Genomic DNA, 27119 nt, shown 5'->3' on the forward strand with positions numbered 1-27119 from the left:
GGGAGGACGTTTTCCTCCAATTATTATTTTTATTGAAGTATAGTTGCTGTATAATGTTACAGGTATACAGTGTAGTGATTAATGATTTTTCAAGGTTATACTCCATTTAGTTATTATAAAATATTGGTTATAGTCCCCATGTTGTACAATAATGTATCTATGCAGTTATTTTATACCTAATAGTTTATACCTCTTACTCCCCTACTCCTATATTGGCCCCCACCTGCTGAACTCATAACTAGTTTGTTCTCTGTATCTCTGACTTCTGCTTTTTTGTTATATTCACTAGTTGGTTGTATTTTTTAGATTTCATATACAACTGATATCACTTCTCATGTCTCTTAGCCTAATGCCCTCCAAGTCCATCCATGTGGTTGCAAATGGCAAATTGCATTTTTTATGCCTGAGTAGTATTCCACTGTATGTATATACCACCTTTAATGTTGCTTATTATTCATCTGCTGATGGACATTAGGTTGCTTCCATTCTTGGCAACTGTAAATAGTACTGCTATGAACACTGGGGTGCATATATCTTTTCAAATTAGCTTTTGGTTTTTTTGGATATAAAGCCAGGGGATTTGCTGGGTCATATGGCAGTTGTAGTTTTAGTTTTTTGAGAAATCTCCATCCTGTTTTTCACAGTGGCTGCACCAATGTTGTACATTCCCACCAACAGTGTATGAGGGTTCCATGAGGGACTTTATCTGCAAATCCTTTCATATCCACCACACAATATAACCCAATCACAGCAGTGATGTCCTGTCATCCTCACAGGTCCTGCTCAGTCTACCACGGGGCTTCAGAGTCAAGCCATACCCATAACTAAAATCCATCAGAATGGACAAATACCAACGGGTACTTTTCTTTATTGTTAAAACAGGAAAACCTGGGTCTCTTATATCTACACAATCTCTCTTGCTATCTGGCAAGATCACTTTCATGTTTGTGTAGGTGGGAACAAGAACAGAGGAGCTCCTGCTCAGAGATTTACTGTTGGTTCTGCTTCTGCCCTGCTTCTCTCTAAATGCTCACCAGCACAGACTCTTCAAAAGGCGATGGAGGTCGGTCCTGATCTCTAAGTGCAGGAATGGCTCCCTGTGGTGTGACTCAGTCTCTCCAAAAATGGTTGTGGTACCAGGTGAGCTTAGATGGCTGTGTCAGACATCACAGACACACAGACATACACCCTCTTCACAGCGAGTATGCGTAAGTACATAAATTTTAATAACCTGTTGATGAACAGAAATGAAATAGGACACAGATGTAACACATTAACACATGGACGGGGGGAGACGAGTGGAGGGAGCAGGACACTGGATATGATCATGGCAACCCATGAGTGATTCCCTTGGTGCTGAGGTCACAAGACCCTCGCCTCACGTCACCAAAAACTGCATGGTAAATAAACCCCCAACTCTGGGAGATAAGCTGTGGGCGCTGCTGCAGAGCTTAGGATGAGACAGGGTCCTCCATGTCAGTGTCAATACTCAAGGGCAGCGGGATCCAAGAGTGTCACAGTCAGCACTCTGACGTAGGGAGAGGGGCCCACTGGAGATGAGCACTATTCGCCTAACACTGGGTGAAGGAGGTCCCCACTCAGGTGGTAGGGCCCCAGGATACCTTGGTCTTGACCGATGGCAGCACTCCACACCACTGCGCCCCGGCCAGCTCCACTCTGTCCCCTATCACCCTCCCTGCCAGGGACCTAAGTCAGAGGAGATGGGGGGAACCATGTGGTGGGATGTGAGGGGCGGGAGCTGACGGAGGAGCAGGTGTGCCCCAGGCCAGGCCCTCCTAGGCGTCGTGGAGGTTGCTGTCACTCAGAAGCACCTTCTCCCCAGGTTTGAAGGCTGGCATCCCAAGGTAGGGGCAGCTGGCACAGCGGAAAGCATCGCCCAGGTAACACTGTTGAGAGAAGAGACCCATTAGCGAGAAGCTGAGTGTCAGCTCTCCCGGAGATATGGGCTGGAAGATGATATAATATGGCCACAGCAGCCTGAAGAGAATGAGCGGGAGTATCTGTAGGTCCAGCTGAGACCCACAGACTGAGAGTCTTTAAGATCTCTGATTTCATGAAAGACAAATGTCTACAGAAAGTTCCTTAGGTGGACATACTTCTGGGTTCTCAGCAGTTCAAATCATAGCCACATGTAGCAAATGGTTAGGTAGCTTCAGGCCCCGTGTGAAGCAGAAAGAAAGGGGCCAGAAATAAGAAATGACAGGCGCCTGCCTCCCTATGGTCCTGAGCGTGCTACGCACCCTCAGGTGATAACCCGTCTCCCCACTACTCCCTGGAGACACCGTCTCACATGTCCACCTATTGTTACAATACTTGGGCAGTAGCTTCTGTAAAGCTGGAGCTGGTCTGTGTATGCTTTAGTCCTTTGTGAATACTGAGTAACCATCCAGATACTCACATTTCCACAAGCTGACTTGGGCTGGGAGCTTATCTGGTCCCTCGATTTCTCTTTTTCCAGTTCTTCTGCGAGGCCACAGGTGCTGGGGGAAGTCAGGAGCTGATGAGTGAGATTTCCTGCCACCCAAATCCTTGACAGACCTCCTTTCCCCTTGAGCCTTTACAGACCCAGACATGGACCTTTCCTGGCCTAGTCAGGTTTGGGCTCCACAACTCAATAAGGTATTGTTTGGAGATTCACACAGAGATAGTAATCTATGAAACAAGTCAGGAAGGAGCCCAAACTTAGGAGAAAGTAGCTTCTTGGGAGGAGATGGAGGGAGATGCAGCTGAGGAAGCCAGCAGAGGCAACGTCTGAGGTTCCCGATTCTTAACCTGGGTGGTCAGTACCTGGGTGTTAGTTTTAGTACTCTTTAAAATGTACCTGTTTAGGACACTCTTCTATACATCTGACACACTTTCCTGTAAGATATGTTTTAGTAATTGTAAAATACAGTGATTCTTTGAGAGTCAGAAGTGGCTGGCAGCAGCGAGGCGGCCCCAGCGCACCCCAAGGCTTACCAGTTCTTGCAGGCTTTCCTCTTTTTCCCTTCCCCACAGGAAGGGGCCCGCAAGGAAGCTGGGTCTGGCTTCTTCAGATCTTCCGCGTCCAGCAGTTCATCTGAGTCGATAAGATCCTGGAGAGTGTTGGAGGCCATGAATGACACAGTCGTGGTCTCTGCTAATGAACAGCTGATGTGGTCACGGGCCACGGCAGCAGTTCACCCCTGTGTGTCAGAAGGCGTCCACCGTCCTACCCAGGGTTGATCATCGCACCCAAGCCGCCCACACAGCAAGTAAACTGTGGGCACGGAAGCTATACTGGGTTGTGAGGGGCCTGGGAACTCATTTATGATGTGCAGAGATTATGTGTGAGGAGGGTGGGAGGGAGGGAGCAGGAAGAACAGAGAACTGTTACATGTACTTGAATATATAAGGACTGTCACACGAGAAAAGGGGATGGAATATTTTCCATATAATTTCAGGGGAAAAGGCAATAATAATATATACACTTGGGTAATTTGTGAGGGCAATTAATCTTTAAGTTCTATGAGGACACAAACCATCACCTATTTTGCTTACCACTAACCTCGATAGTCGCAGAAATGAAGCATTTTATTATAGAAAGCACAGATGTGAGATTTTAAGACAGTGAGCATTTGGAATCTTGTCCAGATGAAGAAGCCAAAAAATATTTTAGCTGGCTAACTCTTTTTAGGTTTACACATGCCTACAAGAGTCTTCAGTATATCACATGAAGTGAGAACAAGAAAATCTGTGGAGAAAGATGCTGAAAAGGAAATGTAAGATGCCACCAATGTGGAGTTTCCTTCTGAGTCAAAAACACCAGTGTCAGGCACCACCACAAGGCTGGGCTTTAAATGCTTTCACACTTACGAATTCAGAGTCCATTCCAAACTATGACCACTCCTACCCAACATGAACGTCGCTCAGTCGTGTCCAACTCTTTGCAATCCCATGGGCTATATACAGTCCATGGAATTCTCCAGGACAGAAGAGTGGAATGTGTAGCCTTTTCCTTCTCCAGGGGATCTTCCTAACCCAGGGATCAAACCCAGGTCTCCCACATTGCGGTCAGATTCTTTACCAGCTGAGCCACAAGGGAAGCCCAAGAATACTGGAGTGGGTAGCCTATCCCTTCTCCAGCAGATCTTCCTGACCCAGGAATCAAACCGGGGTCTCTTGCATTGCAGGCAGATTCTTTACCAACTGAGCTGGGAAAAGCCTAAAAGAATGCAATCAGGTGACCACAGAGCTGACTCACCACGCTCTCATCCTCCATATCATTGGCCGAGAGGGTCCAGAGCTTGGCAGCTGCAGGGTCCACAGCAGGCTTCCCTGAGTTCAACCAATAAAAGAAAACAAGCTCCAGAAAAGCAGCCAGAAACAAGGTCCACAAACATATTAAGTGCTTCTCTTTAAGGCTGTGCAGGGAACACACTGGACTGGGAGTCAAAAGACTTGGGCTCAAAGCCCAGCTCAACCACTTATAAAGGACCCATCACTTTATGGTAATAAAAGTCATCCTTTGTTAAGCACTTGCTTTGTGCCAGATATTAATACTACACATTAAACACTTTACATATGTTATCTGGTTTAGTCTTGCTAACCACCTCATGAGGAAACTTATCTGTCATCCTAATCTTCTGAGGAAACAGATTTAGATACTTGGGTCGGTTTCATACAGCCACAAATACAGACACAGTCTGCCTAACGCTTTAACCTTCCACTCCAGCTTGCTTTCTCCTCCTCCTCTTAGTTTCAGTCCCTAGAGCATGGGGCTTAATAGTATCCCCTAAACCCACAGCAGGAGATTTGCAGATTAAATGAGAAAGTGTGCCAAAAAGCATTATGAATAGCAAAGCTTTGGTCTCATGTAAACCTGTTATAGACAAGAAAATGGGCTCTGGAGCTGATGGTGGTAGTTTAAGAACAAATCAGTGACAATTACACCTTCTGATTCCCTTTCCGGGGGCTTCAGTGTGGGCTGGCTCATGAACGGGGCTTAGGGGGCAAAGTGTGCCCCCTGTGAGGGGCAAAGTGTGCCCCCTGTGATCACTGTCACAACTGGATGCTCAGACCCCCACAGGGCAGGTCATCTAAGCAGATCCTAGCTGCTCTGGAACTGTGAATCCAAAGGTTAGGATGCCAAAGAATTTCTTGAAGATTCAGGTTGGACAGCAAAACACAGCAGTGTGAATGTATACTTGTAAATTTCTGTCTACCTCACAGCTGGGACAATTTTCCTCAACCTGGGCATTAAAAGAAAGTGATAGGAAGGGTGAGAATGATGACAAAGGACTGGGTGTAATTTTCTAAACAGAAGAGCTATTTTTATAAATGTCTTAAGATCCTCAAAGAAAGAAAAGCTGACTTTCAGTGGCACAGAGAAAAGGACACGCAGGAAGAGGAACAGGGCACTCTTATCTGCCATGACCGCCCCTGGGAGGTCTTCAGAGGGTAAGTGTCATGATTCTGGGGTCTGGAAAGACTTCATTAGCTAATGAAGCCACAGGACTCAGAACCCTGGACTCTGGAACCTGGAGGCCTCAGCATCCTCTGGCGCAGGAGGAGGGGCTGAACTAGGTAATATCCACGTGCCACTTCAGTTTCGGATTATGAATATGCCCGGGACAGCAGTACATTAAGCATCCTTCTATTTGGAAATGAGAGAAATTAAGGAAGGAGCTGATTCTATAAAGTTCTCACCGCCTCACTCAGATCTCTGGCTCGGTTTCTAATAGGACCTCCTAAGTCACTCAGATAGACATGTCCCTAGGCCATCTCACCGGAAGACTTCTTGGCAATAGAAAGCTTAAGTTGACTAGAAGAGCCCACTTCAAAGTTGGGCTTTTTGCCTGTGATCTGCACAGAGAGCAGACTGTCGCTGTGGTAACCCAGGTGTTCTCGGACAGACTGAATCTCCTCAGGGCTCAAGGACTCGCGCTGCAGCTGGAATTCAAGACAGCAGAGGATCAGGGCACATCACAGTCCTTCTACAGTGTGACACGGTACCATGTCCCCCCATGGATGTCAAATGCTCGCATCTGGAGGAAGCACACGACAGCGGGAGGTCATAGACAGGGCCTCGGGCCTCACGTTCTCCAGAGCGTAACCTCTGTCTGCATGTTTACAGTTAACCCATCCCATGGACAGTTTGAAAGTATTTATCAGATAGCGGTCTATTGGGTACAAGGCGCTGTGCGAGGCCTTGTGGGGACTGTAATAATTGTTATTATCAAGATGAACTGGGTGTGTTGAATAGGATCAAAGCCTGTAGCGGGGAAGCATGCCCATGATAAAGAGGCTAGAAATGAAATATGTAGTAGAGAAAGCGAACCAAGGGGGAGGGAAATGCTTTTTATGTTCCTTGAGACGAAGCAGCAGGCAGTAAAGGTAGGGAAAACAGTAGGGGGTACCACCTCTGCGTCCAACAATTAAGGAATGAATGGCCACAAAAATCAGAGTCCATTTACACCACTGAATGTTGTTCCATCATTAATAACCAAGTGGGGAATACACTGATATGGATAAATGTCAAGCGTATCTAAAGGTGGAGAAAAGAGCTAGTGACTGAACAATGTATAATGTGACTTGATTTACATTAACAATGTGTAGACATACACACATAACACTCTTGTAAATACATAAAATGTCTGAACAGCCACACCAAAAAGTGTATCGGTGGCTTCCTCTAGGGAGGGAAGTGTAAGCAAGATCTGAGACGTCACTTTAAATTCTTTGGTCTTAATTGAAGTTTTATGAACATCACGTATTTTAGAATTAAAAAAGGGAAGAACTTTAACTAAAAAGAAAAATTAAAAAGGGAAAGTATAAAGAAACTGAGGCCCGCGGCCATGTACAGATCCAAGTATAACAACTATTGTGATTTAACACCTATCTCTCACACAAGAACATTTCAGCATGGGAGAAGAATGCAGAACCATGAATACCTCTATTTAATGTTAATGTTTCTACTGAATTGTCAGAAAAGGATTTCCCCTCTAACCTATTCCAGCCTCCCACCAAAAAGGTGAGGAAAATAACTGTGTAAGATTTGTGTAATAATTACAGGTGACTGCCTTCCCCGTGGGCCTAAGACTTGTGTCCACTAAGAGATGTGTTGCTCCCTTTCTGCCTCAGGCATCACCACCAGTACTGAGACCAGAAAATGGCCCAGCCCAAGCTGAGTCTGTCCAGAGGAGGCTGATGTTAGAGGTCTCCTCCTTCGAGGCATCAGGTGTCTTCTCAGTTTGTTTGCTAGTCTAAGTGACGCGGCTCACCTCACCTTTAGGGCTGCTATTTCTCCCGGGTTCTCTCTGTATCATCTGACAAAGAGATACTGAGCTTAGTGACCCAAGGCTTAAATTCCCAACGAAGAAGGTCATCTACAAACATACCTCTTTTACTTCCACAAGACCAGAAAGAGTCAGGGCTGAACACAGCTTAGATGCCGTCTTCACTTTGCTATTGTTAACTGCTAAGAGGAAAACCCCAATTAGTAGCGTTATAGGCCAATGCAGGAAAAATTATAAAGGCTCTATCCTAATCGAGTCAACAGGGCATTAAAATAATAATAACCTATTCTGTTTAATAGAATATAAATATATTTATATACAATATAAAGATGTATATATATATTTTAATGATAATATTTTAATTAGAGAAATCCTTTTGGTTGTTCAAAGTGCTCTTATACAATAAATCCTTTATTACTGTTTCTTATCACTCTCTGTTTCTAAGAAATACTTAACCTTACAGAGGCTGCTGGATAATGACTGAGAAAGAGGATTAGAAACTGTATACAAGTATCTTTGTATGGTTCTGGTAAGACGCTGTGTTTAGCCACTCAGGGTTTACCTCCTGGCAAAGAAGGCTATATCTGCTCCTAACATCACAAGTCTGTGTTTCCACATAAACATCTCTATATGTTTCAAAATACTTTCATTTCTATTATCATATTTGATGAAATGCATCACATTTTGATAGAAAGTCTAAAATGCTAAAACTCTAGAATGACTCTGACAGCTTTACCACTAAGCAAAAAAAATTAAAAAAGGTTTTTATTTCTTGGATTCTATCTTTAGTTTCACATGAATCAATACTTACCTCATCACTCTTGGACTATATTTAATTTTTGAGTTTGAAATACTATAGATGTATAGTAAATTAAAAAAAAGTTCAGGGAGGTTCGGAGGACCCTTCCCCTCACCTCCCCATGGTAATATCTTATACAATTATTACATAGTATGAAGGCTGGGAACCTGTCACGTGTAATAATATAGTCCACAGAGCTTATCCGGATTTCACCAGTTTTACATACATGTGTGTGTGTATAGTCTTCATCACCACAAGGAACCCTCACACTACCCCCTTTATAGCCTCATGAACACCCTTCCCTCCTGATCCTAACCGCTGACAATGGCCACCCTGTTCCCTGTCACTATAACTTTGTTATTTCAAGAATGTTCTGTGAATGGAATCATACAGCATGTAAGCTTTGGAGACTGGATTTCCTTCACTCGGCATGATTCCCCTGAAACTCATCCAAACTGCTGCCATGTGGCAAGCGTTTGTTCCTTTCTCACCGCTGCGTAGTTTTCCATTGTGTGGATGTACCAGTTAAACCATTCACCTGTTGAAGGATCCAGCCATTTTCAGATGAGCAGTTTCCTTCTATTTTACAACTAACAGGTCAAAGATCACAATTTATTCAGATGTGTGGTTCAGAGTTTTACAATAACTTATCCCTAAGGATAAGGTTTAATATAGGAATATTGATCTCCAAATATTTGCTACTCAGAGAGATGCAGCAAACATACCTAAGATTCAACCCTGTTAAATCATAGGGTTTAAGTAGGTCTTTCAAGTGAAGATCTAGTCTTTTAAGTGAAGATCTCCTTACCTACAGCTGTCTCTACCGGTTCCTTCAGAAAAAGACATCCACCAGGCCGAAGAATCCGGGCCATCTCAGCCAAAATCTCAGCACTGTGCAGAGTGGTGCTTCCAGGAATTATACCCGACAAAACAATGTCAAAGCTAGATTCTTTGTGGGCAGCTGAAAAGAAGGAAGACTCTACTTAGTGGTCACCTGGGCCCCAGAAGCCATCGACCAAGCCCCCACAAAAGCTACGCACGTGGCCCCGTAAAATAAACACCTACCTGTTCTGCAAAGTCTATTATACCACTGTTACTAGCAAGTGGGGCAAGGACGCTTGCTCTCCCTCAGTCTTACTAACTTCTTCTTCTTTTACATGCTCAGGGGAAAAAGTAAAAAAAGAGGTGGACGAAAAACAAGCTTTAAAAAAAAAAGATGTGGAACAGGTTCAATGAGTAAAGAACCTGCCTGCAACGCAGGAGCCGTGGGTTCAATCCCTGGGTCGGGAAGATCCCCTGGAGATCTTGGAAATGGCAAAGATCAAGGAAATGGCAACCCACTCCAGTATTCTTGCCTGCAGAATTCCATGGACAGAGGAGCCTTGCAGGCTACAGGCCAAAGGGTCACAAAGAGTTGGACACGACTAAGCAGCTAAGCACAAAGTAATAAGAAAGAAGAACCTACTTACACAGATCATCAACTCTATCTAAGTCCACTATATCTCAACTGAAACAACCACTATCATGTGCCACCTGAAACAAAAACCCAGCCATCAAGGAACGACAGGAAAGCAGCACCCCCCTCATAACTGCCCTGAAAGACAACCTGGGCAGGTACTTACACTGCAGCAGCTGGTTGATATTTTCCACAGACACTCGGCCCTCATCGCCAGTTAAGGCTTGAAGCTTATCCACCAGATCTTTCAGAGCCTCCACCGGGGATGACTTATCCCAGATCACTGCCACAAACTGGCCAGCCGAGATCCCAAAATCTGCCATTCCCGCAGTGCTGTGGACCTAAAAGCTATGGGCCAAAAAAGAGTCAAGACTGAGCAGAGACAAACATGGAATGATTAGAATTACACCTAATTTTGACCTTCCATTAGAAAATCTCACTGTAGATAGCAGAGTGTGATCAAACAAACCCATTATCCAAGGTTTCATAACCCCAACATTCCCAAACATGGCAGGTGGCTTTCTTGGTGAGAATCGTGACTGGGGAGTCAAGTACGGAGGTTGAAGGCACAACGATTATTCTCTCTTTGCTATGAAAACTCAGCTTGAACAGAATATAAAACACACAGGACATTAATTAAGCATAAGTATGACTCAGCAAGGGAAGCAAATAAGTTGGCTGCCATATCCTAACCACAAGCTGAGATGTTTTTAAAAAGAGACAACATATGTAAATTTAGCAAATTGAATAATGATATTTCTCCATTCATCAAGATAGGAAAATTCAATTCCACTGACTCTGCAGTGACCAATGGTATCTACCATGTCTTTCTTTAACAATTAAAATTAGCCAAACTCTTCAAAGCATTTAATATACGTTATCTCAACTGAACCCAAGTATAACCTTAAACTAGGTAATACTCCCATTTTAGTCAGGACACAAACTGTTGACTTTGCCCAGGTCACGTAACTGGTAAGTGTTGTGTGGATAAAGAAAGGGCTGGGATTTGAATCCCAGTCTGTATGACTGTAAAACCCATGCTTTCAACCTATGGAAATTTCCTCCCACCAGAGTCAACTTTCTCTTTCACTTGATACTCAGACAAGTATACAATGTCCTCACGATGCACTCAGGTCAGCAAGATAGCAGTCTACTTAGTTCCCTTTTTCTTTCTTAAACATTAATGACACTGAGTCCCTGCCTGCAGATAGCTCTACCAGATGACACGAAGACAGAAGCTGTAGGAGAGAGGTCATGCGTGCATCAGTCTTAAGCGGAACACTTCTGTCTTCTGAGAGGTGGCTAACCCAGTAACAATTATGTCACCACAAACATTCCAGGACTGAGCTTAAGCCAGGCACATACACTCTTCCTTCTTTCAAAATGTTCCCTTCAAATGATTTGCCTTTCAGCCTATTAAAACATGCTAAGGTTAGCCAGGCATCCTTAAATATGATACAAAATCAAAATAGGACTTTTGATTTTGTCGTTCATCTTCTAAAGGAGTTACTAAGGCTTTTATTTTCTAGAGCAAAGTCAAATCTCCTCAGTCCTCTGGATCCAGGTGCTCTGTAATCTCCAGACGCTCTACCTGTATCTCCTACCTCCCCTTGTTCAATGGAAAATCCTGGCATTTTTCACTCCATCGTGCCTTTTATGTGATTCCTTCCTTGTGGAATACCTTTATTATCCTAACCTGCCTTCAAGGCACAGTAAAAGAATGCCAAGTGCTATCAGACAAACAGGACTCCTTATTCACTAAATTGTGGTTTTTTAATCCCTAAAAAGCACACAATCAAGAACTGAAACTTTAAGCTCTCAACTGTAACATGATGTTGAGGAAGAACCCTTGCAAGTCTTTCAAGTGAACAACTTGGGGTCTCACATTTAAGAACCGACTACAAGATAGGAATATGAACTGCTGGGCATGAAGGTATAAGAAATAAACGACCTGTTTCTAGAATGATGTTGAAACAAGTTCTCCCTGGGGGCCATGGAAAAAGATCCCTTCCCACTACACCAACCTTGCACTGTACTCACAGAAAAACCCTCATGCAAGAACTGAGGGGCCAAAGGCTACTCATTAGCAGGAGAAACACAAAAGGCCAGATCTCTAGACCTTTTCAGCAAACTTAATGGAGGCAGAGTTTTACAGAGCACAGGTTTCCAACAGAAATGGACTGGGATTCTATCTAGCACTAGATCTTCTATTCATTGGCTACATAACCATGGATCTGTGATTAGCCTCTCTCTTTTCTCATTAATAAAGTAGGGATAATGATCTTATATTTTGCAAGGCGGTGGCAAGAAGTAAATAAGAATATAAAAATATGCAAAGCACTCAGCAGGGCCTGGCACATAAAGCTCAATAAAATAATGTTCTCAGAGAACTCTGAGCCTCCACTTCTCTGGGGCCAGTTTATTTGCCTTTGCTTCAAACAGTCCTATAAAATCTTGTTCCTCTTCAGCCTTGCCAGCTGGGAGGACTCCCCAAGGAGAGATGTGAAGCTGCTTTTTCATTGTTAAAATTACACAATATGAGAGCCACACTTTATGACATCTTATACAGTACTCCAGTGGGATTGTCCATAAATTAGAAGACTGGAAAGTGCTCTGTGTTCCATATCCCCTGAAACTAATCTTCTATGGCAACAGGGAGCTCATAAAATACATTTATTAAACATTAACCCTCAAAAAACAAGACACAGCCACCATTTGCAGTCAGCATTTTCTGAATAAAATGGGACACAGTGTTCTTTTAAACATCTAAAAGCGAAAGTGTGATGTTATTCATCATCAGAGTTTTATGTTGTTGTCAATGTTTTTTCTAAAAAGATATAGGGGAAAAAATGTCTGGCACCTAAGTCAACATACTTGGAAGTGTGACTCAGAGGCCTAGTTTCATTAAAATGGTAGAGTAGAAGTCATTGTCACGTCAATGGATTTATCTGAGAACAATTTCTGGAGATTCACTTGTTTATTTTTAAGACACCTGTAAACATCAAATCTTGAAGCATTTGGATTCCTTTAAGGATGAAGGGGGTGGGGGGGAAAGAATTTAAAAAAAAAAAGATTTAAGTTTGGATTTCAGTTCAAACCAAGGATCAAACCCTTTCAAGTCAAGTGTATAAAAAAAAATTCTGAGAATACTGACAGTTATCAGGAAATTTTTAATTCAAATAAACTGAAACACACACACACACAGAAAAAAAGGTGATAACCTGTAAGGAAGTAGTAAACTCAAAGGAAAAGAAATGGACAACTTTTTCTCCAAGCAAATGCTAGACTTTCTACAAGAGATATTCACTCGAAGATGAGTGGACAGAACTCAGAAAACAAAACCTCATGGGGAGATCAGTAGGGCTTTACCAAAATCTAGAAATATGGATCTGAAATTTTAACACCTGGGGAGTAGTTCTGGCTTAAGGGGAGGCTTCCCCCACACTCACACAGGGGAGAAGAGGTAATTGCAAAGTCTAGAGTTGATAAGCTAACTGAAAAGATTAAAGCTGCAAAGATGCAAAAGAGAAAAGGGTCTAAATGCACAAAATTTACAGAATGGCATGTTTAGCTCCTGCCCTCCGTTATCTCTAATCCCCAAAATAATTTACTTCTTCCGACTATTATGAAGCCTTCCTTGTTGATTAATTTCCCAGTAAGGCACTCCATATTTACATTTCTGTTCAGTGACTAGTCCATGACCTCCCTGAGTCATGCAGAGCTTGGCACTCAATGTAAGAATAAAGGCCACCAGCCTTTCCCAAATTTGCAGATCATCGAAATCACCCGGAGGCACGCTAAAATAAGATTCCAGGGGTACATTCTGAGGTATTGAATCGATTCTCCAGGAGAAAGATCTCCGCATCCAACTTACTAACAAGTATCCTGATGGCTTTTCCAACCTGGCAAGTTTGGGAATACTCAATTATACCAACTCAACACCTTGGAGGTTCAGGGAAGACACAGGTTCAAATTTACAACCTGGGGCTCCAGAGACCCCTCCAAGACGGAAACTTCAGCTTCTCCGATGTTTGCCAAGAGGGATGTAGACTCAAGGTCGTAACAGCTTGCTACTAGAAGTGGGTCTCAGACTCCGATCTCCCGGTCCCCAGCTGAGCGCTGTCCCCCGGGCCTCAGGCTGGGTCCGGCTGCGCGGGAGATAAGGCAGCCCGGAAAGGGCCGAAGCCACCACTCCAGGGGCCGCGGGGGAGACAGGGCCAGCCCGGCCCCTCACACTGGCTTCCTCCGGGCGAAACCCAGCTGTGGTCCTCAGGGAGGTGGCCACGGCCACGTTTCCGCCGAAGGACGGGGCTGGAAATGGGAAAGGAGCCGATGTAGAGGAGAGAATGGGTCGGGAGGGGACTGTTGGGGACGATCGAGCTCACGGACCACCAGAAGAGCGCTCACCTGCCGCCCTGAGCTCGCTCCCAGCTTCTCTGCATCCGCCGGCTCCACACCTCGCGCCTCTCGCGAGAGGAGGAAACTCCCGCTGCGCTGGGGCGGGCAGAAGTGGCCACTCAGCGCTGCCATTGCATCGCCGTAGGCGGCGTGCCCACTTCCAAGATGGCGGCGACGGTGGCGTTTTCTGGCGTCCTACGCCGGGCGGGCTGGAGGCTCCTTCAGCTGCGGTGCCTGCCCGGTGAGGGGGCGGCCGAGCCCGGGAGAGGGGAGGGAAGGGGTGGGGTGGAGGGAACCGACCTGGTCTGGGTGAGGGGCTGAAGAAGCCTCGGGGCGGCTCGAGGGCAAGGTGAGGTGAAGGGCATAACGGCTCGCGCCGGCGACCCGGGCTTGAAGTGGTCGCCTGGCTGGCTTCTGACCACGTTCTCGACCTGTGAGGAGCAAGAGCATCAGGGAAGGGCCTGTCATTCCCATTTCACGGAGTTGACGGAGCCTGAGAGAGGGCTGTGGGCGCCCAAGATGACACAGCTCGTCTGTTACAGACTGGCACACTTGCCCAAGTCTCTTGACTCTGATCTCAAATCCCTGGGCCCTGATCACAGGAAACAGCCATAGAGAGCCCCTCGTCTATTAATACTTTTTCCTAAGGCAGTCATTTCCCCACCACTTCAGTAATTCTTCAGTATCTACGTATCACCTTTGCCTCCATATGGTCAGTAGTTTTGTTTATATGTCTGATTTTATAAAAATATTGACCTTTATATCACTACCATAAATGGAAAACAGATGTCACCTCCCATAAGTAAATTATGTATTAACATATATAAGTATATAACTGATGAAATAATGTTCTTTTGTATCTCCTGTAGTCCACCTGAAATCTGGACTGCAGTGGTTCTGCAATATTGCTTTGGGATCTCCCAGACCCTTTTCAAAGTTTTATGAATATTTGCTCCATTTTTTTCTGTGCATATACTAAAATAATTGATATTTTCACCTGTCGCATGCTGTGTTTCTTTTAAAAATCATTGTTTTCTGAGTTGGTCCATAGATTTTTTTTTCTTTAATGAGTGCTGTTTTATACATAACTCCAACCTATATTCAGTAGAAGTACAAATAATGCCTGTGACCAGAAAATCTCCTAGATATTTACCCAACAGAAATGAAGGCATATGTCCGCAACAAGATTTGAACAAGTACATTCATAACACGTTTATTTATAATAGCCAACACTGAAACAGCCCAACGGAATAGTGTTTCTTAATGGAATACTACTGAGCAGTAAAAAAGTAACAACCTACTGATCTACACAAAAATATGAATCAATCTAAAAGATATTCTGGGCAAAAAAAAAGTCTTATACAGAACCTACAGTGGGATTCTGTATAGATGAAATTCTCGGACAGGCAAGACTAGAGTGAAAAATTTTAAACAGGTGAATATATATGTCACCTCAATAAAAGAAAAGTAAAAATTTTAACTCTAGTTAAGGATGTGTGTGCTGAAATGTTTAGAAATAAAGAATACTGAAGTTTGCGACAAATGCATCAAGAAATAGATTAATGTAGGAAGAGTAATGGATAGCCGTGTAGAACTTAGGTAGTGGATATACAGGCATTCATGCCACAGTTCTTTCCACTTGTCTGTGTGTTTGAATTTTTTTGTATAAATGCTCGGAAAGAAAACCGTAGTATTAGCCTTTCCTTAGTGAACACAGTACTGTACCTTTTAAAAGCCCTTGCCTGAAGTAAATGGGGCTGTTGCAGTATTGCAGATGAGAAAACAGACACCCAATAAACACTAGGGAGTCGGTACTCAGACCTAATTTCTAGTCCAGTGCTCTTGCTATGATATATAAGTATGTAACATTTTTAAGTCACTTTCATTTTTTGTTTGAGCCTCACAGCATTCTCATTGAGTAAATAGAGATTATTGCTCTTAATTTGCATATTTTAAAGTCATGCTCTTTGTCCATTAACCTAACAAATGATGGAAACATGCCTAGAAGACAGGTGTTCTCCTGGTTTATACTTTTGCCACCACATGGGAACCCATGTCAGAAGGTTCCCAGTTTACCTAAGATTTGTGTCTAGGATCCAGCACTTGGTTCTGGCTTTCCTCTGCTTTTCTTCCATCCCTCCTACCACTCTGGGTCTCAAAGGGTCTGCTTTTGAGTCAAGAGTGTCCTTGACTGATCAGCTCAGTTTCTGTTTCAGTGCCCCGCTGCCGACCAGCCCTGGCCCCACGTGCCTTCCGTGCTTCAGCTATGCAGCTAAGGTCTTTGGATCAGCAGAAGAATCAACCCCCGCCCTCTTCTTCTCAGCAACAGTCTGAGGCGCAGGGCGCAGAGGAACCCAATCCAGAGGCTCTGCGTTCACCCCCCAGGTAGGCATCAGAACACCTGCCCACCCATTTTGTCCACTTTAAGTGCCTGGGTGAATCTGTGCTTCTCCTTTCTTTCTGCTCTCCACCCTCTTCACACCTTTCATCATTTTCAAAACTATCTTTGGAAAGAACTTGTTTGTTTATTTTATGAAAATGGTGCCTATACATTCTAAAATGTTCTGAACAATACAAAGACGTTCACAAAAATCAAACAAAAAAATTACCAGAAATCACAAACCAAGGAATAACTCTGCTAACGTTTTTGTGATTATCCTTTTAGATGTTTCTCTAAGCAATTCATATATAGCCCTATGTATATTATAAATGATTAATTACACTGTATACTATACCTGTTGTTCCAGAGCCTGTTTTTTCACTCAGCAGGACATCTTTAATGTCTTTTCACAGATTGTATGATTTTAATTGTTGCATAATATTACAACAAATGGCAGTATCAAAATTTATTTGACCTTCTATTGATGGATATTTAGATTTCATTCACATCATGAAAAATGGTGTGATCAAGTGTGTGATTTTATTAGCAGTGGGAGCACGGAGTCAAAGGTTACGCACCTTATGAATTTTGTTCACACCTGTGGGGCCAAATTGCCTGGCAGAAAGGAGATAATAATTTCCGTCTCCATTAGATACGTTCTGTCTACTTAATCCTGCCCCTGAGAAGCTCCTCCAGCTCTGAAATGAGAGTCCCCAGTCAGTTTTCCGGTTTCGCACTGAATGTCCTTTTCATTTCAGTTCAGAGGGTCTTCTTTGTGCCAGGCCCTGTGAGTAATATCACCATTGTCCCTGTCCTCATGGATTACAGTTTGGTGCAAATCTAGATAAAGAAATGGTGCCATGAGGCTATAGACTGGGATATCCAGGGTGCTGCGAGAGCGTGTCCCTTCCTATCGCGTGACCTCCTTGCTCACTGGTTCCTTTCTCTCGGTGACTCTCTGGGAGGTGAAGGATGATGTGATTTTTGCTCTGTCGGCGTTCACACACTGATACTGACAGGTAAGTAAATGTCCTCCCAACACACGCTGAGAGGAAGCACAGCGCCTGTGGTTTCTGGCCAGGCACATTTTGCATCGCTCGGCAGGAGGCGGTGAGAGGAGGAGTGAGAACTCTCCCCCTGTCTGTCTCAGGTACACCGACCAGGGCGGGGAGGAGGAGGAGGACTATGAGAGTGAGGAGCAGCTGCAGCACCGCATCCTGACAGCAGCCCTGGAGTTTGTGCCCACCCATGGGTGGACGGCAGAGGCCATTGCAGAAGGAGCCCAGGTGTGTATGGGTGTGGGCAGGGAGGCCTGACCGGGTCAGCCAGGAGGGAGTCATACCGGCCAGAGAAGAGGGCCTCACACTTTCTTCCAGCCCAGCTCAGAGTCCTGGAACCCCTCACGCTATCAGATATTCTGGTTTTGCTTGTTTTTCCTCTGTGGAGTAGAAATGGCTTTATTTTTAGATTATTTTTTAATATAAAAAGAATATACCATGCATTTGAATCTTGAGAGTTAGGTTTTAAAGGCAGATCATAAGTAGTGTGATGGAAGAGATCTGAGCTGAGTGAGGCTGGGGAAGGGTCAGTTGAGGCCAAATCAGACAAGATCCAAAGGTCGCGTTGAAGAGTTACAATGTCTTTTGTCCTAAGAATAATTGGAGATATGTGCTCAGTCGTGTTCGACTCTTTGCGACCCCATACACTGTAGCCACCAGGCTTTTCTGTCCCTGGAATTTTCTAGGCAAGAATTCTGGAGTGGGTTGCCATTTCCTGCTCCAGGGGCTCTTCCCAACACCCAGATCAAACCTGCATCTCCCGCATTGGCAGGTGGATTATTTTCCACTAGCCCCACCTGGAGATACAGAAGATATGGGATTAAATTTGACATTTCGGAAACCATCATTTTGGCTGCTGGATGAAAGAAGTATTAGAGGCAGAGCGAGTCACTGGGGCCTGCTGCCAGTCATGCAGGAGAGAGGAGGGCTTTCTGACCTAGAACAGTGCAGTAAACATGGAGACGGGTGGTAGAATGACATAGGAGGGAGTGACAGAGTTGCCTGTCAGTTTGCATGTGTGGGTACGTGGCGGTGCCATTTTCTAAGATTAGGGCCCCTGAAGAGGTCCAAGTTTGGGGAAGGATCATGGGTACAGTCCTGAGCTTTGTTGTGTCTGAGGGATCTTTGGGTCAGCCATTGGGAAACCTCGAGCATACAGGCCTGAAACTGGAGGAGCTGCCTGGACTAGAGTATATGTATGTGATCGTTAAACCAGGGATGTGAGTGAGATTGCCTCGGGTGGCACGAGTGTGAGTGTGCCAGGAGTGTCATGTGAAAAGAGAGAGGAGTCTAGGTTCTCGGGGACCACTGACATTGAAGGGTGGGTGAAGCAGGGTGGGGTGGCAAAGGAGACTGAGGTGGAAGAGCCTGCTCTGGAGGCCAAGCAGCAACATGTGGGCGGAGCTACTAGACATCGGTGACTGCAGTAGCAGCCGTCGGAGGGGAGTACAGGTCAGCAGTAACGGGGTGGGTTGAGGAGTGAGTGGAGGGTAAGGAAATGGAGAGGCGTGTGGCAGGGACGGGTAGAGGGGAGCTGGTGTACGAGCTAGTGTACGAGCTAGTGTATGAGCTAGTGTACGAGCGGGGGAAGTGGGATGGAAGTTGGAGCCGGATGATGCAGAAACACGGGTGATGGTAAAGATACAGGAGAAATGGCAAAATTACAAATGTGAGGTTCCTTGAAGGCAAGACTTATGAAGTCCAGAAAACAGGTGGAAAGACTGGCCTTCGATGTATTAGAGGCAAAGCTGGAGAAGACAGCTGCAGATTTCGTTTTAGAAGAATCTTCTGGGTTCCCAGGGAATCGCTTCTGTTTTCTCTGAAGTAGGCGTGGTTGTCTCATGAACCTGAAGTTAGGAAAAAGTGGTAAGAGACAAAGATTTGGAGGTGGCAGGGAAGGTTTGAGAGAATCATTAGAGAAAGATGTAGCACCTGTAGAGAACAGAAATGTAACAGGATTGTTTGGGAAAATCTGAGTCAACTGATTATTCTATGGTTACCTGGCTTTTTTTCGCCCCACTCTGCATACCTCTGTTCATACGGCTGCATAATACCTGTTGTATTTACTTGAACTCAATTGATAAACATTTGGGTTGTTTCTGATTTTTTTTTAGTATTATAAACCTATGTGTATGACATAATTAAGTACATTTCTGGTTGGTTTCTTCAGGACAGATTCTGAGAAGCGGAGTTGGTCTTTCAGGGAGTGCGTCAATCAGAAGAAATCACTCGAATAGAGAGAATTTAACACGAAGCATTGTTAACTAGATGTGACATTGGTAACCAGGTAGCCGAAAGGATAAAGAGAACATTAAGGTATCCTCAAGGTAGCACCTACAGAGAGTAGCTCTCATCCTGTTCTCCTGCACTGGCAGGCAGATTCTTTACCATTGTGCCACCAAGGAAGCCCAAAAAGGCTGGGTACTTCCGCCAGAAGAGAATTCCTTCCCGACTCCCAATGGTGGGGATTTTTTAAGTCTTTTTGTTTCTTTCTGTCCTCCGTCCCTGCTGTCATCAGGGTTCTTCCGACTGTAGCTTCTCAGTGACTGTTGTTTAACAGGAGTAGTAAAAGGCCTCTGTGGCTTTGTTAAATAACTCCTTGACAACTCAGTGAGAAAAGTTTGTGGGTTTTTTTTTTCTTTTTTTTTTTAATAACTGAGAGACCTACTTTCCAAGAGATTTAGGTTAAGTGAGCTAGAAAGACAGTGCTTTTTCCAAGGCCCTTTTCACAACAGTTAAAATTCTAGGTTACAAGTGTTAGAACTCAACTCTGAACTGGCTCAAGCAAGACAGAGTGTTTCAGCTCATTTAATAACAGAAAAGTCTGAAAGTGGCTCTGGCTCAGCGTTCTTATCTTGTGCTGCTGGGAGCTGTCTCCATGGCGTATCTGCTTTGCTTTCCCCTCCGTGAGCTTCATTCTCAGCAGGGGCTTCCCATGAGTTGAGAGAGTCAGCAACCCCAGAGGAGAGAGAGTCCCTCTTCCCTGTCGGTACTAGCGGAATTCCAGAGGCAGCCTCATAGGACTAGATTTGGTCACGTGCATGTCCCAGAACTAGGCGCTGTGAACTCCACACGTGCCGGCCTGGATCCCCTACTTTGCATCACACCCGGGGGCCTGATGGAGTGTGGAGGGACGAGTGCTCAGCTTCTCCCAGATCACATGGACCAAGAATGAGGAGTGGAGGTGTCGCACTGAAAGCCAAGCTTCTGGTGCCAGGAGAAGAGGTGCTAGTGATGAACAGGCAGCCAGTGACCACTGCACCTGCCCGCCACTTCCCTGTTTTCCCCCTCCCCCTCTGTAGTCCCTGGGTCTCTCCAGTGCAGCCGCCAGCATGTTTGGGGATGACGGCAGTGAGCTGATCCTGCATTTCGTGACCCAGTGCAATGCTCGGCTCACCCATGTCCTGGAGGAGGAGCAGAAGCTGGTACAGCTGGGCCAGGCAGAGTAAGTCCCACAGCATCATTGCTCGGGGTAGCAGCTAAGGATGGGAGGACTTGGACCCCACCAGCTGTCCCGAGGAGGCCAGTCCAAGCAGAGCCTGCAGGGTAGCGCTGAGCACCCCAGCTGCTCCAATGGGACAGAAATGTAGCTGCCTGTCTTGTTCTAGCTGGTGGACCCCTCCGTGCTAGAACCGAGTACACAGGGTAGCACTGAGCCCCTGCCTTCGACCCAGAGACACTCTGTTTTCTTTTCTCTCTTCCAGGAAGAAGAAAACAGACAAGTTCTTGAGGGATGCTGTGGAAACCAGACTGAGAATGTTGATCCCGTACATTCAGCATTGGCCCCGGGTACATGGTCCACCCACATCCAGGCCCCAGGGTGACAGTGTGTTCATGTTTATGATTCTTAGCACCTTCACGCGGAAGGTCTGGCATGATGTTCAGAAGTTAGCTTGCTGATCTCCACAGACCCAGGGGTGTGCAGTGCACTGGTACAGTAGGTGTCAGATTGAGAACCAAAGAGAGGGCCTTCTGAGCCGCCTGTGTCTCAGTTCCTGGAGATGTGAGCGGCCTGGTCCTAGATCACGTCCTGGTGGGCTGCTAGTGGCCCGAGTATGTCAATGGGTTTTTGGTGAGGAGGGCTCCATGAAGGAGATTAGAAAAGTCAGAAGATTTTAGTGACCATCATCATTAACAGCCCTTTCGCATTCTAGATCTCAGGGGAGTGGGGCTTCTTTTCAGTTTGTCAGTGTGACACTTAGAGAATTGGAGTGTTCATTCCAAGGGCTTTCCCCAACTTTTCTAAAGCTCCATTTTTCCTCCTCTTTTCAAAGTGTGTCACAATGTGGGCCATTCTCGGTTAAGAAAGTCAATATATATCAGAACTGAGAGAACCCACAGATCAACTGGTATCCGCTGCCCAGCTGGGAGATGGTTGGGCATTTAATTTCAGCTGTGCACTGGGTGTGAGGGAGTTCAGCCCAGAGTCAAGGCCCACACCCTGCCCATGCTCGCATGCTCGATTTCGTGGACTGACTCATTCCACCTTGCATTTAAAGCCACACAAGTGCATGAAGTAGGCTGTGGTTGCCTTCTTATTAAGCGTGTTTCCTCCTGGGCTATTTCAAGATAACTTTCCAGCCAGTCGGGGACGTCTCTCAAGGCCACAGCCAGTGGGTTTCAGAGTTGGTAAAGTGACAACCCTCGGACTGTCCAGTGTTGATACCTGCTAATGGAGGCATCTCTGGGTTGTGCCACTGCTTATATGAAAGGATTTTGAGGTCTCAGGTAACAGAAATCAGTTTGAGTTAGAGAAAAAAAAAACTGGAAGGAGTTTATCATGAGCTACAGCAGGGCATCAAGGGCAGGAATGCTGCTGCGCTCCGGGATGGCCTAGAATCAGGGCTTAGAAACCTCCCCCAGACTCCCCTCCTATCCCTGCCTCTTTCTCCATGTTACAGAATGGGGGTGCCCTCCTCCATCCTTACTCAAAGATACCAGGCTAGACCTGGCTGTCTGCATTCCCAAGTTCATATGCCAGGGACTGAGGATCTGATTGGGCAGCAGAGGGTACTCTGCCCCGGCTCCCATAAGCCGTAGTTGGGAGGGAGCCTTAGACGCCAGGAGCTCACAGCTGTGGGTGGAGATGGTGCGTCTCAGAAGGAGGGCTGGGCGGGCCCCTTACTACCTCTACCGAACAGTGAGGCGCTGTCATTACCGGTGTGCAAGTACCCCTTCCTGTGTCGTCTCTCCCCAGGCCCTCAGCATCCTCATGCTCCCTCACAACATCCCACCCAGCCTGAACCTGCTGACCAGCATGGTGGATGACATGTGGCATTACGCTGGGGACCAGTCCACTGACGTGAGTGCTCTCCTCAGGCCCGCAGCGGGTGGGGACGGCTGGGTTAAGCATTTTCTCCAGAAGTTTGTGAAATTTCTTTGATCACACATCCCTTCAGGAGGACTCCAGAGTCATTCCCATCTTAGGAAGGAGAGTTTAACATATGAGGAGGGTCCCTCAACAAGCCACAGTAGCCTCTAGGTCCTCTTCATTCAGGGACCAGTGCTATATCCACACATCAGTGCTCCTTCCCCCCAGAGTGTGACACACGGCATCAGAGGGCTGACTGGGCTACCGTTTTATAACCATTTTCCCCTCAGTCTCCTAAAATTTAGATTCTGTGGCAGACTTCCTCCATGTATGTCTTTTATGAGACTGATTTTTTAAAAAAAAGGATGCCCGTAGAGACATCCTCTAAGACTTTTTTTTTTAAGACATTGCTTTAAAAAGAAACTCCCTCCCTACAGCCCATCTTGGCCTGCTTTGCTCAGAGATCAATAAGCCTCTAAACAGGCAGCCGGAAAGAATCTGACTTATTAATACTATCGTATTTCTGGTAGAAAATTAAAAATGTATATACACATGTATATATCTACACCTTCATAAAAGAAATTAATATGCGATGGTACTTGGTGGGATCCAGGATGGAAGGCAGAGAGATGCTTCCACCACAGTTCTAACAAAGTGCTTTAATAAACTTCCCTCATACGGGAATATACCACCAACAGAGATGGTTGGAAAATGAAATTAGAAAGCCCAGAAATCAGGGAGGTAAAACAGGAAGCAGCCAAGCTAGTGCTCTGAAGAGTGATTGGCCAGGATAGCCACAGCCAGAAGTTGCTGAAGGACCCGAACTCTCAGCTCCTCCCAGGTGTTCCAGTCTGTCCCTGATGCTGCCTCAAGCCCTCGCATCACTGATGGATGACACAAGGTTTGGTCACAACTGCCTGATCACAGAGCCTCCCTGGAACTTAGACCCCATGGACTATAGCCCGCCAGGGTCCTCTGTCCATGGAATTCTCTAGGCAAGAATACTGGAGTGGATAGCCATTCCTTTCTGCAGGGAATCTTCCCTAACCAGGGATCAAATCTGGGTCTTCTGCATTGCAGGCAGATTGTTCACCATCTGAGCCACCAGGGAAGCCTGAAAATTATATGAGATCTTTGTGACCCTGTGGACTGTAGCCCTCCAGGCTCCTTGTGTCCACAGAATTCTCCAGGCAAGAATACTGAAGTGGATAGCCATACCCTTCTCCAGGGGATCTTCCCAACCTAAGAATTGAACCTGGGTCTCCTGTACTGCAAGCAGGTTCTTTACTATCTGAGCCACCAGGGAAATACCTAGATGTCCAGAGACGTGGGCTTTTCACTGGTGGGTTCAAAACAGCAGATGTAGCAAAATCATGCTGCTGCTGCTAAGTCACTTCAGTCGTGTCCGACTCTGTGCGACGCCAGAGACAGCAGCCCACAAGAGCCCCCCGTCCCTGGGATTCTCCAGGCAAGAACACTGGAGTAGGTTGCCATTTCCTTCTCCAGTACATGAAAGTGAAAAGTGAAAGTGAAGTCGCTCAGTCGTGTCTGACTCTTCGCGACCCCATGGACTGCAGCCTACCAGGCTCCTCTGTCCATGGGATGGCAAAACCATATGGGATGCTTAATAAACATCCAGATCCTGGCACTTAACTTCGGACCTGCTGACTCTGGGCTCTAAGAGGTTGGGCCCAGGAGCCTGCATTTTCAATCTCCCAGGTGATTCTGACACCCAGCCTAGTTTGGGAACAGCCACATTGTCCAGAGGGCCACGTGTATCCGTGAAGGAAAGGGGAAATTAGGAGGGAGCCCACAAGTGCCAGGGGCTTTGGGTAGGAATCACTCAGACTTCCCCCAGCCTGCAGCAACAGTGGTGACCTATCCCCCTGGATGGGTTTCTTTGCAGTTTAACTGGTATACCCGCCGAGCAGTGTTGGCTGGCATCTACAATACCACTGAGCTGGTGATGATGCAGGACTCCTCCCCAGACTTCGAGGACACCTGGCGCTTTCTGGAAAACCGAATCAGCGATGCAATGAACATGGGCCACACTGCCAAGCAGGTAGCTCGGGGCTCGGCATCTGGGAAGCTGCCTCACTAAGCGCTCTGTCCTCTTGGGCCAAACTCGTCACCTGTCTGTTCTCTTGCTCTTCTTGGGCCTCAGTTGACAGTCCCCAGGGCCTTCACAGGGAGCCTGACTGGTTCTTCCTCACCCCAGCCCTTCCCTAAAAGCCACATGTGATCCCTTTGTTACTGTGTTATCTGTAGACTCTTCTTCCAGGACACAGGCCCTCTTGATTCTATCTGTTGGGGCTAGTAAGCCTACTGATCAGACCTCCCTGTCTCACGTCTGAGCAGTGGTGGGGGCCTGAGAGAACCTAACTCTGACTCCTTCTAGGTCAAGTCCACCGGAGAGGCCCTGGTGCAAGGACTCATGGGCGCAGCAGTGACGGTGAGTACCGCCCGTCTTGTCCCTGCCCAGCTGGCTCCAGTCCCATGATCCTCACGCATGTCACTCACCCCAAGTAGTTTTGTAGCCTTAAATTGGGGAAACTAATCTTACGACTGGCAGTGGTTCAGTCCCAATCTCTAGATCCCAAATATCTCACCTCTGTTTGTTACTGGCATGAAGACATAATTTATGCCTGGGACCCTGGTACATCAGATCTCTGCATCATAGCCACACAGGCTGCCTCGGAAATCTCAGTCTTTGCCATTGGAGTCCTGGGGGCAGGGCCAGGTCTCATCATTCTCTGTTTCCATCCTGTTGTCAGCTCAAGAACCTGACAGGTCTAAACCAGCGCCGGTGAGCAAGAAGGGCTGTAAGCTAGAGTACCCGGAAGAAAACCCACGGATGTATCCAAAGGGCTTTGAAACATACAAGGTGCCATCCATGGAACAGGGTGTCACCGAGAAAGCGCCAAAGGACTCTGCAGCACTACCACAGCCACCTGGGAACCACAGGGCACTGGACAGCACAGGTGTAGCCCAGAGTTGGGCCACTTCTTCAGTTCCTAATGCCAGGCCAGGCCTCCTGATGCCTTTTGGCACCATAGCTGTGGGACTGAAAAATGCGGCACTCAATCAAGCATTCAGATCATGGAAACCCAACACATCCCTATTGTGGTCTCTCAGGCACTTTGACCATGTCTTAACCTGCCTCTGGGGCTCCCAAGTCAGAGTCCGGATCTGAGGCCACCCCCGGTGGCAGCTCCCCCACAGCACAGCACAGGCCTGTGGGTTCCATGCTGTCCTTTCATGCTCCAGTGTCCTGAGTCATTGCACCGGGAAACCCCGCGGGCAGGCTGCCTCACCTGAGACAGGTGCCTGCCGGTGCTCAGCCTGGCCAGAGGTGTGGTCCCAGGCCCTGTGTCATGTTAAAACAGCACTCACTACAGGGTTATTAGTGAACTTAGAGTCTGTAAAATATTATAATAAATATCTTTGAAGCAGTTTCCTGTTGTGTAGGGAATTTCCATACAGATCATGGCAGCTGTCCAAGACCCCAGAAGCAGAGAGCAGGGTTTTGGAGAAGGCTTGCAACTGGCAGTCAGGAGACCTGAGTTAGGGTCCCGGTGCTGTGTGACATTGCTGGGCAGCTATGACAGCTCTGCACCTGTGGGCCCGGGCCTCCCTTCAGTAAAATGTGGGTGACAGGGGTCTTTCCCCCTCCCGGTTAGCTTCTTTGGCTCCTCCTGCCCATCACTGACTATTTCCTTGACACAGTATTTAGCTTTACAAATTCAGCCTCTGTGCTGGCTGGGCCCCCTATTTAAGTCCGGTTAATTCTGTTCAGCCCCTGAACAGACTTGTATAAGTCTGTTCAGGCTGCTGTGGTGAAATGTCTCACAGTTATAGAAGCTGGAAGTCCAAGATCAAGGTACCAGCTAACTTGATTCTTAGTGCTTTCTTCCTGACACACATGGCCACCTTCTCCCTACATTCTCACACAACAGAGAGAGCATGCAAGTGTGCTCTGTTGCCTCTTCCTGTTTTTGTTAGAGCACTAATCTCCTGAGAGTTCTATCCTCAGGACCTCATAAAGACCCCCATTTCCAAGTATCCTCACATTAGGAGTTGGGGCTTCACCATTTTGGTACACGCAGCACTCAGCAGCCATCTGTCTTCTGCTTTGCTGTCTCCTACCCAAGTAGACTGAATGATGATGGGAGTAATGGCTAGTAGGAATTTCCTGTTTCTTGTGCACTTTCCTCTGGGCCCTTTCTGCACCTAATTCTTTTATCTTGACATCCTGTCAAGTTGCCTGCAGTAGCTATCCCATATTTTGTTCCATTCCCTCTTTTATCTTTTATAGCATCCATCTCACACTCAACAGACAACCTTAATTTACTGAGATGATACAGGCGTTAGTGCTAGGGCCCCCTTAATGCTCTTCTTCTCTGTCTCAGGTGTCACTCCTTGCTAAGGCAAACGCCTCTC

At 46.3% G+C, this 27119-nt stretch overlaps 2 protein-coding genes across 4 annotated transcripts; one reads left to right on the forward strand and one right to left on the reverse strand.

Annotated features, from left to right (window-relative positions):
* Positions 1–1203: 1203 nt before the first annotated feature.
* Positions 1204–14078, reverse strand: CIAPIN1 (cytokine induced apoptosis inhibitor 1). 3 transcript variants are annotated; one of them, XM_070770620.1, is made up of 9 exons: positions 13940–14078; positions 9699–9880; positions 8885–9037; positions 7380–7456; positions 5769–5931; positions 4244–4317; positions 2980–3095; positions 2420–2501; positions 1204–1907 (listed from the first exon to the last, which is right to left on the reverse strand). In XM_070770620.1, the coding sequence occupies exons 2-9, from the start codon at positions 9853–9855 to the stop codon at positions 1797–1799; spliced, it is 933 nt and encodes a 310-aa protein (XP_070626721.1). In that variant the 5' UTR covers positions 9856–9880; positions 13940–14078; the 3' UTR covers positions 1204–1796. The 3 variants fall into 3 exon arrangements, with proteins under 3 accessions (XP_070626721.1, XP_070626718.1, XP_070626719.1); XM_070770617.1 differs by having other exon boundaries at positions 7380–7459; XM_070770618.1 differs by lacking the exon at positions 13940–14078 and adding an exon at positions 13514–13827 and having other exon boundaries at positions 7380–7459.
* COQ9 (coenzyme Q9) lies at positions 14017–26134 on the forward strand. The gene is made up of 9 exons (XM_019978843.2): positions 14017–14171; positions 16147–16315; positions 17461–17596; positions 20671–20813; positions 21073–21157; positions 22566–22670; positions 24586–24741; positions 25078–25131; positions 25454–26134. The coding sequence occupies exons 1-9, from the start codon at positions 14096–14098 to the stop codon at positions 25487–25489; spliced, it is 960 nt and encodes a 319-aa protein (XP_019834402.2). The 5' UTR covers positions 14017–14095; the 3' UTR covers positions 25490–26134.
* Positions 26135–27119: the final 985 nt, after the last annotated feature.

This window comes from Bos indicus, chromosome 18, assembly GCF_029378745.1.
Source record: "Bos indicus isolate NIAB-ARS_2022 breed Sahiwal x Tharparkar chromosome 18, NIAB-ARS_B.indTharparkar_mat_pri_1.0, whole genome shotgun sequence".
In the NCBI taxonomy this organism is placed as follows: Eukaryota; Metazoa; Chordata; class Mammalia; order Artiodactyla; family Bovidae; genus Bos; species Bos indicus.

Excerpts from the sequence above, each read along its gene's own strand:
- CIAPIN1 (XM_070770617.1), bottom strand. The coding sequence starts at position 9,855 with ATGGCAGATTTTGGGATCTCGGCTGGCCAGTTTGTGGCAGTGATCTGG. Across the intron at positions 3,096-4,243 it reads ATATGGAGGATGAGAGCGTG|GATCTTATCGACTCAGATGA; the intron begins GTGAGTCAGCTC and ends AACACTCTCCAG. Across the intron at positions 2,502-2,979 it reads AGGAAAGCCTGCAAGAACTG|CACCTGTGGCCTCGCAGAAG; the intron begins GTAAGCCTTGGG and ends GACTTCCCCCAG.
- COQ9 (XM_019978843.2), top strand. The coding sequence starts at position 14,096 with ATGGCGGCGACGGTGGCGTTTTCTGGCGTCCTACGCCGGGCGGGCTGG. Across the intron at positions 14,172-16,146 it reads TCAGCTGCGGTGCCTGCCCG|TGCCCCGCTGCCGACCAGCC; the intron begins GTGAGGGGGCGG and ends TTTCTGTTTCAG. Across the intron at positions 22,671-24,585 it reads CTGGGGACCAGTCCACTGAC|TTTAACTGGTATACCCGCCG; the intron begins GTGAGTGCTCTC and ends GTTTCTTTGCAG.